Raw genomic sequence first — 17,111 nt, 5'->3', positions numbered from 1 at the left:
CATGGTCTTAGAAGGATAGTCAAAGACCAGTATCAGACAACATCTTTAGATGCCTTGTCTCCTCAGACCAGATGTTTTTAAATTATTTATTTATTTATTTATTTATTTATTTATTTTCCCAGAATTTGATAGTGTAAAATGTTATGTTATGCTATTGGAAGTTGTTTGCTTGTCATACAAATTAATGCACCATGTCTTCAAATCAATCTCCATGCAAGTCCTGTAGAAACTAAAAAGCTGGGGAGTGGGGGTTTGAGAATAATGTGGAACATGTAGAAGTGGAAGAAAGAGAAATGGAGAGTGAGGGAGAAAGAGGGGGAGAGAGCATTGATGTGTCAGAGTTTCTTGGCCTAGTTCTCCTTCAGTTGCACACTGTTAGCATGTTCCAGACTGTAATGGACACTGAGAGAGAAACGGCTCAGTTCTGACACACACACACACACACACACACACACACGCTTACATACACACACACACACACACACACACACACACACACACACACATACAGAGAGAGACTTCTCAGCATCCCTCAAACTCTCTTACCTCCTCTCTGCCTCTGTCTTCTCCCTCCATCTCCCTCTCCCAGTAGTCTTCTCGCAGTGCCTGGCCCTCCCAGATTGGAATGTTGCATTTCCTGCTTGGTTCCTGCCATGTGTTTCTCACTCCTCCCTCCCCTTCTTTTTCCCAAAAGCCCCTGCTCCCCCTTCCTCTTGCTCTCACCCACCCACTCACTCACATCATCTCTCTCTCTCTCTCTCTCTCTCTCTCTCTCTCTCTCTCTCGCTCTGTTCCTTTTTCACTCGATCAAACGGAGCAAAATCATCTCAAACAGACCTCCCCGACTTTCAATTACTGTGTTTCCTTAATTCATTCATATGAAGTAGTAATACACCCCCGTCATGAAGTGATTTAGTTGGCATAAAAATGGCTTCCCCTTCCGGCTCCTTCCTGTGTTGTAATGGTGCCATTCTGGCTGCTGCCTGTGATCTCTGCATGACTGCTCCGAATGTCACCTCCACCTCCATGTAACCCTTCCCCCAACATCATCTCATGTCTTTGCCTCTGCATGGGACCCTTTTTGCCGTTGGGACTTAAAATAACTTTTTTCCCAGGAACTCAGGAACTGTACGTGCCTTTCCATCAAAGTAACATAGGCCGTAAAGATTAAAGAGTTTGACAAGCCAGTAGGTCAAGTGCATGTTCCACAGAATGATGAGAACTAGCATTTTGTCTTTATGTAGCTTTATGCCTTTATGAGCTGGCCTGAGCTTTTGGAAAATTGAGCTTTGAAGAGGTGCACAACGTAACCTCCAACAGGGAAAGTCTTTGAACTGACGTTAAAGAAGCCCTATGCAAGTCTGGTTATTCCTTCGCTGTTTCTGGGTTTTCGCCTGATTTTGGCTCGCATTTTTCACGACATAGCTCCCCCTGCAGCTTCGGTAGCAAGTGACTGCTACGCTAAACCCCCACTAGCTAGCAAGCTAGCCATCAAGAAACCAAGCTAAACACATAGCCTACAGGGCTCACAATAAAACGGTCAAGCAAACACATTGTTCAAGAGACTATCAAACCACATTACAAAAACGAAGTTCTTGTTCTACTTACAATTTCAGCAGCAACAAAGCCAAGTCGGAGTCCGTTTTACAGTCTTCTTAGAAACTACAATTTACTACATTTTCGAGGCCTTCCGCCGAGTCACATCCGGATTTCTTCGGTCCGAGACCAGAAAGTTGCATATTCGGTTTTTCCGCGGAGAAGCACTAGGGGGAGGCGAAGCACCCACCAAACGACCCAAAAGGTGTTGTAGAACCATCAGAACGATTCTCAACCTGCATAATTAAGGTCGTTTTTTGCTAAAATTGTTGCATAGGGCCTCTTTAAAGCTGACACAGCATCTTCACTTCATGGCAGTGATGGTAAGAAGGAAGAAAAAGACATAAGAAACATGACAGAAAACTGTAACTAGGATGACTGAATGATATGTATGACTAGTTTCTCCTAGTTTTATCACTTTCACATTTCCTTTAGTGCTGGCAAAGAAAAATGCAAATATGTTTTAAGATTTCACTCTCCTTTAGTTCTCCTTCTGGATAGTTCAACAACTCTAGTTCCTGAAACAAGGCAAAGAACCTGAAAGCCCAACATACACACACACACACACACACACACACACACACACACACACACACACACACACACACACACACACACACACACACACACACACACACACACAAAGACTTATTCCTAAGCGACCACAACAATCAGGTCCAGTGTAGTCATATCAGACGGCATTCATATTCAAACCTCAGATGACCCTCTGCTGTTGATTACACCACTGGAAGGCGTCCATGGGTAGTAAATCTCAGATGAGCTGTAGCTGAGGGCTGCTTGAAGTGGGGTCTGTGGAGGTCAAATGCCATCTTGGACATTACCAAAGCCCCCTGCCAACCCACCCTGCCCCTCTGTACCCATGTGATTGAGTGTCAGAAGGCTGTCACAGCACCATCGGGGGTCAACAGGGTCACGGTACCCCTGCTATTACAGGGAATATTGGAATGCCAAAATACTTTTCTGTAGTTCTTGCCAGTGGCTAAGGAGGATAGTGTTCAGTTATTGGCAGAACAGCAGGAGGATCCTTGAGGAGTGGAGGAGGAAGAGTGTGTGTGTGTGTCTATAGTGGTGGGGGTTGGGAGACTGAAAAAGGGACGAAAAGTGCCGTAGACTGCTTGTCGCTATCGTAAGTGAAACGTGAGCAAGATGGCCGCTACGATGCAGGAAAAAAAAAAGGGGGAATGAAGTCAATAGCTGGGGGTTCTCCTGTTGCATGTACATCCGAGCAGTGTGGGAGAGTGTCAAATGGAGAAATGTATGGAAGCTTTTTTTGTGCTGGGCCTTTGTCTTCGGTTTGGGTAGGCTGGAGGATTCTCTTGCCACTGTAATCCTAGCTCTCCTTCTCGGAGTGTGTCCGTTTGTGTGACCTTAAACTGAACAGTAACACTGTAAGCCCAATTTGAGACCTGCATTGCTTACATGCTTAATCCTACTTAGAATGGTTGGTACTCCTTCCTTTTTGAGCTCATTTTTGCGTGAAAGTGAAACTGTAAGTCCAGTTTGAAACCCACGTGGCATACCAGCATGGTCAGGGCTACCTCTAAAGGGCTTTTTGGCTCAGTCTTTGAAAGAAAAGGTCTTTCGAGCAGTTTTGGGAAAAAAAAACATCCCTCAATTCTAGAACTTTCACTGGAAGGCACTGAAAGGGTTTGTGTCACTGAAAAAGACCTCACAGTCACTGAAACCCAACGAGCGTCTCACACTGATGAGGTCAGCAGGAGGGGGCTAGCTGTGTGTGTGTGTGTTTGCATGCGTGCTGGGCCTCTATTGTGCAGCATTCCAACTGCATTACCAGAATAAGCAACCTATCACATGGGGGATGGGGTGGGGGTGGGAGGAGGGCTCCAGGATACTCGCACATGGAGGGCAAATATTTAGATTATAGCGCAGAACCTTAGCCTGCGGTCAGAATGTAGCACGCCATCTCAAACTGGGATCAGGATGTAATCCCATGAGCGGGAGTGAGGGATGGAGAGACTTTGACTGGCGATGGTGGGGGAAATAAACTAGCCCCTCATCAAGCTCCATGGTCCGGTTCACTGCCTGCTATGATGGCCTCGTTGACACCAGACACTTCTCAATTGAGATTAAGCTGCAGAGCAAATCCCAAATTCGCCAAAGGTTTGTATGGGTATTCCCAGGCTATGCCATTGAGATTCTGTGGGCAATTTCCAGGTGAACCGGTTGGTGTGGTCAGGTTAACCGTTTGGCATTGCCTGAGTAACTATTTCTCCAGGGTATCTATTTCAATGGACTAAATTTCCAGGTGAACTGGTTGGCAGTGTCTGATTAAGTAGCTGGCATGTGAAGGAGCAGATGAAGAGAGTACCTGATGGCGGCCGGGTGATTTATGAAGCCAAGAGTGTAACTGGAGGATTTAATTTCGAGGAAGCAGTCCTGACTGTTCGTTGGCTTCTGAGCTCCTTGCTAAGAGATGCTAGGAGGTTTTTTTTTCTTTTCATTATTTTTTCTCCTTTTGGGTTTTCTGGCTTGGCTCTTTTTCTACAGACAATTCCCTCTTGCTCATTCTGTGTGGCCCTCTCTCTCTCTCTCATTTTCTCTTTCATTCTCTCTCTCTCTCTCTCTCTCTCTCTCTCTCTTTCTTTTCCTTTCTTAACTCTGCATTCTTCATGTCTGCCTCTCTTCCCTCCCACTCTCCAATGGTGTTCAGTCCCTGTTTCTTCTCCTTCCCTGCCTTATGTGAGCCTGGGTCTTGGCCAGCACTGGTTTGCACCTGTGCCCACTACATCCTCCATCAAAGCCCCTTATTGCTTTTGGCACCACTGGCAAAGTCTCTGATAAACGTGTGCCAGTCCCTTTCCTGGCAAATATCTAGATTTAAAACTATCCTACATCTTGCAGGCTGAGGCTTCGCATACTTTCCCATGCCACAATGAAGGCATGTGCTATTATATAATTTAGTGTGTTATGCCTTCAATTATATCAATCTCACACTAATGGTTTGACAGAGGTGATTATGATAAGGAAGTGCCTGTTTAATTCCCCTCCACCTGGATTGATCTGGCTTGGTAGGTGGTGACGGCACTCCACAGGTATGAGGGTGTGTGTGTGTGTGTGTGCATATGAGTGTGTGTATGTGAACCTGGCCTGTGTCCAGACCCACCTGTCCCCAGGGCCACACCTGGAGGAGGAGTACTGCTCATCCTGCCTTGAGTAGACGTGCTGTGCCGTGCCACTCCGTACAGAGCGCTGACAACCAAAGATCAGGACTTTCTCAGAGCTTTTAGCGGATTTCCCACACCTCTCAGGAGCACATCCATCATTTATGATCTGCACACCGGCGTCACAGCAGCTTTGCTCGGCTACAGTATTCTCCCACGGGCTGGTCCATGGCTATTTGTTGTGAGTGATTCCCTTGCTTTAAGTGCATTTTCTTTTTAAAGTTCTATTAATTTAGTCATCACTTGCACTATATAAATAAAGACTTATTTACTTACTCACTTACTTACTTGGACTAAATTGTGGAGTATGTTCAACAGTTAGTTAGAATTGTACTGCATCAGAAAAACTTTCGTTAGCTGTCACCAGTGTTATTAAGATAGACTTTCCTATAACCAAGCATGTACTTGAGTTTGGTGTTTTCTTCTCTGCCCTTGTCACATTGTGTCTTTTGGCTGATATTGTCCATGCTCAATAGGCATTACCTATGTACTTAAGATGTCAGCTGAGATGTAGTAGTTCTCTTGAGTGCTCAGGGGTAGGTGCAGGTCACCCGCTCTGCTAACTGTTCACTTTTGGGAAGCGCAGACCAGTGTGTCCGGGAGGAATGTTGGGTTTTGCAGATTGGCTCGAGGGCCACGGGGGCCGGGGAATAAACAGTTTATCTGAGGCAGTCCGGGAACGTACAGTCTGCATCAGAGAGAGAGGGGGATGGGCTAAAGGTTAAAAGGGGAATGGTCTGAGTGAGGAGAATTTGTTTAAAAAAAAGTGAAAAAGGGAAAAGAAAGAGGGACAATGAAGCTACATCTGGAAGTGATTTCAGGGTGGTTGGAGGTGATTACTCGATGCGATAGTGCTTGAGTTACTTATTTTGTGTGTGTCCGTGTCCGTGTCCGTGTCTGTGTGTGTGTGTGTGTGTGTGCGTGTGCGTGTGTGCTTTGGATCATCTTGAAGATCACTATCAGGCTTTGGTGGTAAAACTTTGGGGAAGTTCAGGTTTGCATGTGTTTTCCTTTGTGTTTGACTGGGCTGTGCGGATCTGCATGGTCATGGGCAACCCAGCCGGCCCTTCCCCCAACCCTCTGCAGACAGTAAGGGTGAGCAACATAAACACGAGAAATGGCTGTAACCCTGAGGAGAAATGCAGCTTTTAAAGACCTACCAGTACTTGTTTATGAGTTGATAGAGCTCAACCAGAAGAGAACACCACCGAGATTATGGGTTTGCTTCCCAGGAGCACACATACTGATACAATGTGGACTTAAATTGTATGCTCAATATGCTGCTAAATCATAAATGTACATCACATATGTTTTATAAAAGTATAATTACAGTATTACAAAGTGCATGCCATATATTTGTAACTTGTAAAGTTTTATGAACCAGGTATCTATCTATAACCAGGATGGTCTGACCCCGAGGATTTTGTGCTGTTGAAGTCCTGTGTGTTTTTATCCAGAGGGGCTCTTGTTCTCTGCTGTCCGAGAGGAACATCCTCCACATCCTGTGTTTAAGCTACACCATACACACACACACACACACACACACACACAAACACACACTATCTCCCCCAACAGTGCCATTCTCTCTCACAGCTGGGTGACAAAACGCAGTGATACTTTTTAAAGTTCAATACCCAGGAAATAAAAACAAAGCAAAGCTATGCCCCACACCCCTTTCATCTTTCATCTTTACCCCTGTGTGTGTGTGTGTGTGTGTGTGTGTGTGTGTGTGTGTGTGTGTGTGTGTGTGTGTGTGTGTGTGTTGCCCACATACACCTCCTTTATCCTATCTCCTGTGTGTGTGTGTGTGTGTGGGGAACATCCCGCCCCCATTGTTCTGGATGGGCTGGTGACCTTTGCTTTCCTGTCTCAGAGTGGCTGGGTGTGCGGGACGTGGCACAACGACTGGGCGTCCTACAACGGCTAGAGGAGCTTCTGGAGTTGCAGGCCGGAGAGCCTGATCCCGACCCCACCTCCAGTGCCAACGGCAGTGCCAACCCCAGTGCCGCCGTCAGCGTGGTCGAGCAGCGGAGCGAAGAGCGAGCGTCGCACCATGAGCACACCACAGCCGTGACCCTCCCAGCCAGCAGCAACAGCCACAACAGCCACACAGGTAACCTAGCAACCATGGGGAGGGGGTGGGTGGTATGCAGAGGGGGTTAGGCCCAGGCCTCAGGATGTACCGTAGTGGAGTGAACACAGGTGTGTGTGTGTGTGTGTGTGTGTGTGTGTGTGTGTGTGTGTGTGTGTGTGTGTGAGAGTGCATTTGGCAGTGGGATGAGGAGAATATCTGATCAAACTCAGTCCAGCTCAAAACTGATTGGGGCAGGGTTTGTGTTTTGCAAATGTGTCTGTCAATATGAGCATGTTGCAGTTCTACAAAACACAGCCTGATGTATTCAATTCAGAGGGTGTGCTATACACACACACACACACATATATGAGAGAGAGAGAGAGAGAGAGAGAGAGAGAGAGATGAAGTTCATCTTGTCACATGTATTATCCAGAAAAGTCCATGGAAAAAGATGCATCTCAGTACAGATTGTTATTCAATCTCATATGTGTTCAATCTGTAGATACGAGGTGGCTAGCTGCTATCTAAACCTAAATTGGGTTACAGGCGTATTTGAGTTCATTCCTGTGCTCAGAGCACCACCACCAAACAAGCCCTATCTGTCTTGTCACTGTAGCCATTCCTCTCTGTCACCCATTTTCCTTTTTCCCCTCACCCTGCGTTTTTTTGCTCATGTGTGTTTGTTTTTCCACCCTCCATTTGTCTGTTGTCATCCTCATCGGTTCTGAAGAGGGGGAGGCAGTGGGAGAAAGAGAAGATATTGGGGAAGAGCAACAGGAAATAGAGGTTGAAGTATGTATGTATGAGTGTGTTTGGGTAATTGGGTGTGTGTGTGTGTGTGTGTCCCTGTGTGTGCGTGTGTGTGTGTGTGTGTGTGTGTGTGTGTGGACTTTGCCATTTTGCCATTCCGTTCATATGTCTCATCTCTCCCATCTCTCATCTTTTAAAGGAAAAACAAAAGCACTGCAGCGTTGACCCGACACCCCTCTTCTCTTTCTTTGTCACTATTCGTTTGCCACAGATGTTTCGGAAAAAAGCCTCCTCCTCCTTGAGAATGGGACGAATATCAGAAAGCTCTAGATGTAATAATCTCCCTATTACTTACTCTCCTAGATGTCGACCGCACTTATTAGGCTTCTAGTAGGCATTCAAAGCTGTTGCTTGAAACCACTCCAACTTTAAATCTCATAGGAAGACTACAGTTTATAGTTTATTGAATCCACTTTAACTTTTAACCTCTTTGGATCATCATTTACATAAGTCTATGACAAGAGATTATCTTTGTGCCTGCTCTTGTGCAGTCGCTTTAGTGTCTGACCTGGACATGGTTTAACTCAAAGCTAGTGTTTACATTGGCACTTGATTCGATTACTGGAGTGGTTTCTCTACCTAACGGCTTTGTTTGTTTTTAACATGTCACTTCCTCATTTGTAATTGTTTCCATTGCTCAGAGGCAATTAGGATGCCTAGTTCATAACTTGATAGATGCGGCTGGTAACTACTGTGGTTTGTCAACACTTCGTTTGCCCATTAAATGTCGGGGGATTTGTGTAAAAAGTGATTGGACTGCATTCACTGCATGTTGGCAAATCATTGCTGTTGTCATCTTCATTGGAGATTTTGGAACTTGCTTTAATGAATACTGGGGAGTTCTTCCATGCTTTGACAGTGGGCATCTCATATGTCACTTACATATTAATGATCTAAAGATTTCCTAACACAAGTGCTTTACTTGGAGCATTTCACTTCCCTCAAATCTAGTTTTAAACCAATTCAGATCCAATTCAGATCCAGATTTAAATCATTTCCAGAAAAGGATCCGACTGTCAAAGTGTTGGTATGTATGTATTGGTTTTCCAAAGGTTTTTAAAAATGTGTTGCTTTTGGGGAAGCGGGTGGGGATGCAGCTTAGTCTTTGGCTTACATTTTCCAGGTTCCTTCAGGAGTAGCTTTGGGAGTTTCCCTGATTTGCCCCCCTTCTCCATGACTCATCTTGCTTCCATTTCTCTTTTCTGCATCTGGAGTGCACTACGAGAGGTTCTTGTAGCGTTGTGCACCCCTTAACCCTTAGGTCTTTGTGCTCCCCTCCCCCCAACCTTCTCTCTCTCTCTCTCCCTCCCTCTCTCTCTCTCTTTCTCTCTCTCTCCTCATGTTTGTCCTCCTCAGGGAGCGCTGACCGAGGCCGCAGTTCCTCCTTCCATGAGGTGAGGGGTCTGCGCGACTTCGACATGAGGCCGATGGCGGACGAGGCGTCTGGCGGAGGAAGTGGCGGCGGAGGCAGTGGCGGCGGCAGCAACACCGTCCTCCAGCGCCTCCTACAGGAGCAGATGCGCTACGGCGACAGCCGCAACTACCTGGCTCTGCAACAACAGCAGCAACAGCAGCAGCAGCAGCAACAACAACAACACCAACAACACCAACAACATCAGCAGCAACAGCAGCAGATGCAGCAACATCACCAACAGCAACAGAGCCAGCAGGGGTCCATGGGCGGGTACCCACAGGGTCCTGGAGGCCCAGTGGATGACCACTCCATGATGCCCCACATTGCCCGGCAGGAGCCTCAGGGACAGGAGCTGCAGGCGGACAGCGGCCTGGAAAAGCAGCTTGGGACGCGGGGAGGTGCAGGGGGAGGCAGCGGAGGAGCTGGAGGAGGAGGAGGCGGCATGGGAGGGGGCCAGGGGCCCAACCCGGAGGACCTGCCCACTTACGAGGAGGCCAAGGTGCAGTCGCAGTACTTCCGAGGTCACCAGCAGCCACCTCCATCGCAGCAGCAGCAGCAGCAGCAGCAGCAGGGACAACAGCAATGTGGGCAGCAGCAGCCCCAGCCTCAGTCCCAGCTAGGGGCGGCCTTCTACGTGACGGGGGTCAGCGGATTCGGCGGTGGCGGTGGCGGTAGTGCAAAGGTGCGCACGGAGGGCCGTCCGACGGTGCAGCGGGTGAGCGGCGCTGGCAAGGTGCACCAGGACGACGGGCTGAAGGACCTGAAGCAGGGCCACGTGCGCTCCCTCAGCGAGCGGCTCATGCAGCTGTCGCTGGCCACCAGCGGGGTGAAGGCCCACGCGCCCGTCACCAGCGCACCGCTCTCCCCACAGCTGCCCCCTCCCGGCCCCCCCGGGGACTACTACAAGCCCACCTCGCTGGGCCAGCCGCACCGCGGTCCCCCGCCCGACTACCCCTTCAAAGGCATGGGGTCTCCGCCCAAACACCAGCCCCACCAGGGCCAGCAGGGTGGACAGCAGGGGCACCAGCAGCAGCTGCAGGGGCAGGAGCCGGGAGGGGGGCACTACTACACCGAGCCCCACCGGCAACCACCACAGCAGGGACGCTCCGACATGCCCCACGTCCGGTACCAGCCCCCGCCCGAGTACGGATCCTTCCGGTGAGTGTAAAAGCAACTCTGTTTGGCTGCACTAACTCTTCAGTGTCAAGGCCTGTTATGCAGTGAAAACATGTTCATAGGAGTGTGTTCTCCTCCAAAAAATGACCAATATTGACTTGTATTGGATTCTCCCTCATGCTTGAAAGGGGGATTTATGTTCCTGCAGCTTTTCTGGTAGAGTAACGTCCTAGCCACTACAACACCACATACTGGTGGAGGCAGCACATATTGATTAAACATATACATTGCCCTACTGGTGGTGCACATATTGATTAAACATATACATTGTCCTACTGGTGGAGCACATATTGATTAAACATATACATTTGTCCTACTTGGTTGTACAACAGATGATGGTTAAATTAATTTATGTAAATGTTCTTCAGATGAATTGCCATCTGTCCGCATGCAAAGAACAGTTGATATGACTGCATTCAGTGCCAAAAAACTCACAAAGGTACTGGCTGTTAGTGATAACTACATTCTAGACACAACATGTTTTGACAAAACCGGTCTTTCGAAAAAAAGGAAATTTCATTTTTGGCTGCAGTTTCTCTGACTAGTCGTTTTTCACTGAGGTGTTTTGTTTCCTTGCCTTGTGTGAAATAATAGGATGTAGCCACTGTCCGCCTCCACCTTTTCAGCTGAAAACTGAAAAGTTGAAAACCTTGTAAGCTGTAAAGGTGGAGGTTATCTGGTTGGTTGGTTTGTTGGTTGTGGAAGTTATCTGGTTGGTTTGTTGCTGGATGTAAAACGTATTTGTCTTTGGAAACACCTGAATAAGGTAATGCTAACCATAAGTACTTAAAGAGAAACTCTGGGCCCTTTTTTCAAACTTTCAATTAAAGTATAGTTGTCCAGTATGTAGGTAGAATGCCGTTTTGAGAAGACCAGTGGCATTGAGTTAGATTGACAGTATTGAGCAACAGTGAATGGAGTAATGTCAGTCACTGACTAGGCTCAGCATGTTATTAAGTAAGTGTCTGCCAACATGTAGAAGATCCCTACAGAGATGCATGTGTGTCTGTTTACCTCTACAAGTGTAAAAACTGTAGAAAACAGTTAGTGCCTTACCTGCCTCTTCATCCACATTCCCCTTCAATCCCTCCAAATCAATTCAGTTTCTGTTGTTGCTAAATTTGATTAGTAGCCTTTTAGGCAAAATGCATTTGCCATTGTTGTGCAGTGCTAGCAGTAGTTTTTTGGATAACAGATTATCCAGTAAAGAGTTAGATTCTTGGTTAGGTGCTTTAAACACTGGGGCCACTTCATATGTCTTGCTGTCCTATCAACCCAAGCTGCACTATATCCTACATCTTGAAATGTCTCTCTGCCCCATCAACAGGCATAAATACAAAGGCCTTTGGTCGCCCTGGCCATACTAATGATTAGAGAAATCACTAATCATCATTCATGACCTGTTTTGAACAAGTTAAAATTCCATTTAAATTCCATTTAACACCTCCAGCTGTAAACTTAGTGACCTGATGTTTGTTGATGCGGATGTGTAGGGACTTGCCGTTTTGATGTTCCCCAATGGAAATATGTAGGGCCCTTCCCGATGGGGACTCGCTGACACAAAGGCGTCTAGGAAGAACCCTGTTTTTCCTGTTCTCTCTGCATGTGTTAATCCTGCGCTATTTTGCGTAGAATGACAAGAGGAATGCATCTAGAATTTTAATAATCAACTGACAAGTCCTGACATGTTTTTTTTTTTTTTTTGATGATCGACCATTAGTTAGGCTGTTTACCTCTTTCAAAATCATTTAAGCTGCAGGGAAGTTGGAGAATGTAAGTCACAAGTCATGAGATTTCTCAAACACCAACTGTAGATGTGACTCCCTTTGTGGTTATTTTCCATATCATCCAGAATCACCAAAAATAGTCCCTCTTCTTCCCCTTTTGTATGTCACTTGCTCCTGCGGTGAAGTCTCAAACCCTCAAACCTCCTCCTGAAAGAAAGGATGTCTCCCAATTTTAAATTTTGTAGGCCATGTTTTGTCTGTTTTAATGTCCGGAATGATCAATGACCTTGTGTTTCATAAATACCTTAGTATTTGTTTACAGTGGGGTCAGATGAATGATATAGCTACATGTAAACAAAGTTGCTAGTCTGTTCACATTCATTTCTATGTTAAAACTAAGGAGCTCTGGTTGGTCTTAAAATCCAGTAAACGGTCTCCATTGCCTGGCATTTCCGATCCCTCCGTTAAGTAGCTGTGTTGTTTGCTGTGTCTGTTTCCCTACAGGTCGAGCAAAGAGAGTTCTCATCACTCTCAGAGGAACCTCCACCACCACAGCCCCACCTCGTCCGTTACGTCCGTGGGCTCGTTGTCCCGCGCCCAGTCCGCCACCCTTAGCAGCCTGATGGCTGCAGCGGCCGCCTCCAGCCACGCTTCCCAACAGCACATGGCCCACCAGGGCGACCCCTACTCCCTGGGCCCCCGGAGCCCGGGCTCCCATCAGGGAGACCCCTACGGGCCTGGAGGCCCGGTGCACGCACCTCAGCAGCGGCCACATGGATTCCCCCAGGACCCCTACGGCTCGGCGCCCAGGAGCCAGCACCAACACCAGCACCAGTACCAGCACCAGCAGGGACCAGGGTCTGGGCAGGGTCATGGACCCGGACCAGGGTCCGGCTCGGGACAGGGTGGGCATTACGGGCATCCGTACTCTATGCAGAGTGACCCATACGCCATGATGGCGCGGGCACAGCAGATGGTGGACATGCTGACAGAGGAGAACCGCATGCTGAAACAGGAGATGGAGCTGTGTGCCGAGAAGGTGTCCAAGCTGCAGAAGGTCAGACTCTCACATGACCATTTCAGTTGTTCTTTCTTGGGTTATGTTATCAATGCACATTTTTTAACAGTAGTCTATCTGCTGGTAGGGGCAACCATCACTTTCTTTTGACCTCTACAGTAAGAGAGGGATATGGTCAGGCTGCTGTGTTGTTATTTGTGGTATGTGAGGTTTACTGGACTAATATTTTAGTTTACACCATCTCTTTTGAGTGTCTGCTGGAACATCTCTGTCTTCAGTGAAAACAAAAGCCTCCTCTTGAAACGTAACATATACAGTAAGGAAGTGGTCAGACAAAAGCTTGTTGGATAGTGTGTGGTTTGCTGTTGGACCAGTATAGTGTTTCTCTGTTATCTCTTTTTATTATCTGTTGATGCGCAATTGAACTCACCTTGCTGGAACATGTCTTCAGTGAAAAAAAAGCCGGTACTGAGCCAGTTGAGTGTCTGTGTCACCTCAGCTGGAAACGGAGATTCAGCTGGTGTCGGAGGCGTACGAGAACCTGGCCAAGTCATCAACGAAGCGCGAGGCCCTGGAGAAGACCATGAGGAACAAGCTGGAGCTGGAGGTGCGGAGGCTGCACGACTTCAACCGGGACCTCAGAGGTGAGCCTGAGGGCAGGACTCGACCAGTTCTCATCATTTAGTCAATCGCAGCGCTGCATTCTTGGTACCTGAAGAGCTATTGGTGGTTTAGAAGAGATTCCACACACTGTCCATTCCGCATGCAAATATTTATTAGAATATAACACAACGTTTCGGTTTCAGACCTTCATCAGGTAAATTTGACCTGAGAGCTATTGTAAAGTGTACCTTGAGTTCATGTCATGTGGCCTTGCACCATCATGCTTTTAAGAATTGGTCATGCTGGAAAATGACGTGGGGAAACGGAGTTGTTTAAATTCATTTTCTGTTCGACTTGAGTTTCCAGCGAATGTTTGCAAACACTCGCAAAGAGTTTGAGGAGGTAGTTCTCCGCGAACAAGCTGGGAGTTGGACGGATGGTTACCGTTGAGATGGAATGGTTACATAAAATTGTTCAAATTGCATGTTTAGAGAAGACAGGTTCACCGCGAATGTTTGCTTGTGTAAGGAATTTGAACACGCCTCTGGCTTAGTAGTGCATTTTTTTTTTTCCGTGTGTGCAGTCATTTAGTAATTTGGTTAGTCAATCATCAGAGCAAATAGTACACATAATATAACTTTGCTACCACACAGATGGTATTTTTATGTATTACACATTACTTTTTATTTAGTTTATTTTGTGTAAAGCTCAGAGGGTAGAGAGGCACAGTAGGCCTCCTGAGCCCATCACCCACTGGTGCTCATGCAGAGAGCTCAGCAAAGAGCACAGAGCACAGGGCAGAGCATCAGCAGCAAACCAAACTGAGCTGCGCTCCGGGGTGTGGACAGGACAGGATCTCTTCTGTTACAAGACCCTTGTGTCCTTCTGTTATTTCCTGTTTTCCTTGTGTGTGTGTGATAGAGATTGAGACTGATAGATGGAGAGAGCAAGCATCAGTGTGTATGACCGACAGAGGTAAGAAAAGATAGATAGATAGATAGATAGATAGATAGATAGATACTTAATGATCCCCAGGGGAAATTCAAGGTCTCAGTAGCCTACAGACATCACACACACATTTACTAACAGCAGAAAAAAGTAATTACAATTATATAATATAAAAAACACAACTAAGCAATAAGGACAGTAGAAGATAAAGAATATACTAAAATACAAATTATACTAAATAACACATAATCTAAATCAATTCTAAAAACAGTATCCACATAGTGGGTGATTAATCAATCAAGAGGCGCTTGCAATGACTGAGGCAGGGACTGAGCCTGTGATTCTCTGTGCATAGTAAGGTAAGTTAAGGTGCTCTGTGTGAGTGAATGTCATGGTGATGGTGCAAATGAGTAGGTCCAACAGTGCAACAGTGCAAGAATAAAGTCTATATATATCTATATATCTATATATATATATATATAACTATATTAAGAAAAGGTATAAGTGTGGCCACAGTTCGGCTGTGGCATGGAGGGAGGGGTTATGCATATGTGCTAATGTGCTAATATAGCACGCAAACAGTGAGGCAGAAAGACGGTGGTAAAGTGGCTAGTGGACAGACAGTATCCAAACATGGAGGGGGTGAAGAGGCAGACCGACTATGCGGAGAAGTCTATCTTTCCTCTTCCCTTAAGTGAAGCATTGCTTCGCCCAAAAGTTGGCGAGATGGTCAGTAAAGAAAGAAAAGGCTCAGGCTAACCGCCATAAAATCCTGACCCCCGTCCAGAGTCCCTTCTGCCAATCAGATGGGAAGAAGCTTTCAGCCTGAACTGGGTTCTGGGACCGGTTCAAGTTCTGCTCCCAACAAGGGATTTCCTTCTAGAATGTTCCCAAAACTTCCCCCCACCCCCTCTTGTTGAGTATCCAGGCCAAAACAGTCCCTGCCTTCCTTTCGCACACAGCCACATCAAATCGAAAATCAAGAACTTTTCCTGCAGGCAAAGTATGAATATATCTCAGCACAAGGGAAAGCAAAGCCTCCTTTGTTCAAGCAAACTCCTGTTTCTTTATTCAGTCTTTGGTGCTGACGTCGGCCGAGCACAGTCATACCGGCCGTGCGTTTTCGTTAGGGGGGTGGGGGGACTCAACACATGGCGGAGTGCCCAGACGTATGTCCACTGGGAGAGCCCTCACTTTTACAACACATAACACACATTACTCCCCCTCCCCCCTCCAGGCTGCTCAGCTCCGTTCCAACACCACCTCCCCATCCACCCCACCCCCTATTTTTCACTTTCTTTCTCTTTTCCATGTTTTTCATTCTTCTGGCCGTGCAGTGTGGCCTGGGGTCTTGCTCACACCGCAGGGCTCCCTGAGCTTTCCAGAACTGGGTGGTGTGATGTGAGGGCTATGCATGCAAACCCGACCTGCGACCCACCCAGAGACAACGCTTACCACCTCGGGCTGTTTGCTGGGCTTTTTAGCGGCCCAAGGCTCACGTCTTAAGAGGCTTTGTCAAAGCCGAGCCGTTAGGAATGCCTTGGATGTTTTCACTGCACACGTATTCCTGACGGGATTTGTGGGAACATATTTGGCATGTCATGCAGTCCGCATTATAGGAGTGATTGTTTGTTGGTTGGGGTGAGTTTAATGGTGTTCATTGTACGTGAGAAGAGAATTGATTTGAAAGGGTTATGCTCCGTGCTCAGAGCACAAGCTGTTTTGATTATTGCGTTGCGATGAGTTAGGGAAATAATGGGGCCGGCAGTCAATGCCAGAATGTCCCTCACTGAGCAGCGTTGTCCTACCATCATGGAAATATTATTGTAACCTTTGGCCCAGTTCCTTGATGAAAGTTTTACTTTTGCTCTCCCCCCATTCCCATCCCCTCAGCTAAAAAAGAAGGAAGAAAAGAGTGCTCTTCTTTAGCCCTGTAGTACAATACATCTTTTAATGAATCCAATATTGCTCTCCCTCCATTGCTAAATTATGACTGGGCTGGATAGGGAGGGAGATTTCCTCATGCAAGGTTACTGTTAGAATTTTTTGTTTTGGTATTTGCTGAGCAACAGGCCCCAGCGGTGCAGTATCTGAGTGTAATTTGCCCAAGCCGAGAGGCGCTTTGAGTGCTGCACTCCACAGACAACGCTTCATCCATTTTTTTACCGACCCCCACCCAATCATCTCTGTATCCATCTCTTGTCTCAGCTCCACTCCAGAAGGTCTGGATTTACACAACTGCCATATTATTTTTTTCCCCAGCAGGGTTGCAGAATATCCTGTATCTCTGACTAATAATTCCCCCTTCGCCACAGATTTTCAAGAAATCACAGTGTAGTCAAACTAACATACGTGGGGCTGGGCTTGCAATTGTGTGGTTGAAAGTGTGTTGAAGAAAAGGCATTTGTTTGAGCCATTTGCATGCTCGGAAATAGTGTGGTTAGAAAAGCATCTGATTCTGCTGAAAAACAAGCTTCTCCTGCTAATCAAGTCCACAAGATAAGTGATCATAGACAGAGATAAACAGATCAAACTGCAGGCT

General features: G+C 46.9%; 1 protein-coding gene across 7 annotated transcripts in view; it reads left to right on the top strand.

Moving 5' to 3' along the window:
• The window catches only part of amot (angiomotin), a 38,713-nt gene that overhangs the window by 7,535 nt on the left and 14,067 nt on the right, over positions 1-17,111 (top strand). For 3 of the 7 annotated variants that reach the window (XM_048270894.1, XM_048270911.1, XM_048270903.1), the window contains 6 exons: positions 6,673-6,912; positions 7,604-7,665; positions 7,823-7,955; positions 9,040-10,255; positions 12,505-13,057; positions 13,518-13,662. In XM_048270894.1, coding sequence (XP_048126851.1) covers positions 6,673-6,912; positions 7,604-7,665; positions 7,823-7,955; positions 9,040-10,255; positions 12,505-13,057; positions 13,518-13,662 — 2,349 coding nt within the window. Of the gene's footprint in view, positions 1-6,672; positions 6,913-7,603; positions 7,670-7,822; positions 7,956-9,039; positions 10,256-12,504; positions 13,058-13,517; positions 13,663-17,111 lie in introns of those variants that run through there. The other 4 variants (XM_048270919.1, XM_048270934.1, XM_048270943.1 and 1 more) reach the window with 4 other exon arrangements.

This window comes from Alosa alosa, chromosome 2 (assembly GCF_017589495.1).
Source record: "Alosa alosa isolate M-15738 ecotype Scorff River chromosome 2, AALO_Geno_1.1, whole genome shotgun sequence".
In the NCBI taxonomy this organism is placed as follows: Eukaryota; Metazoa; Chordata; class Actinopteri; order Clupeiformes; family Clupeidae; genus Alosa; species Alosa alosa.
Note: the sequence above shows the minus strand (reverse complement) of the source record. Positions and strands in the feature narration are given on the sequence as shown.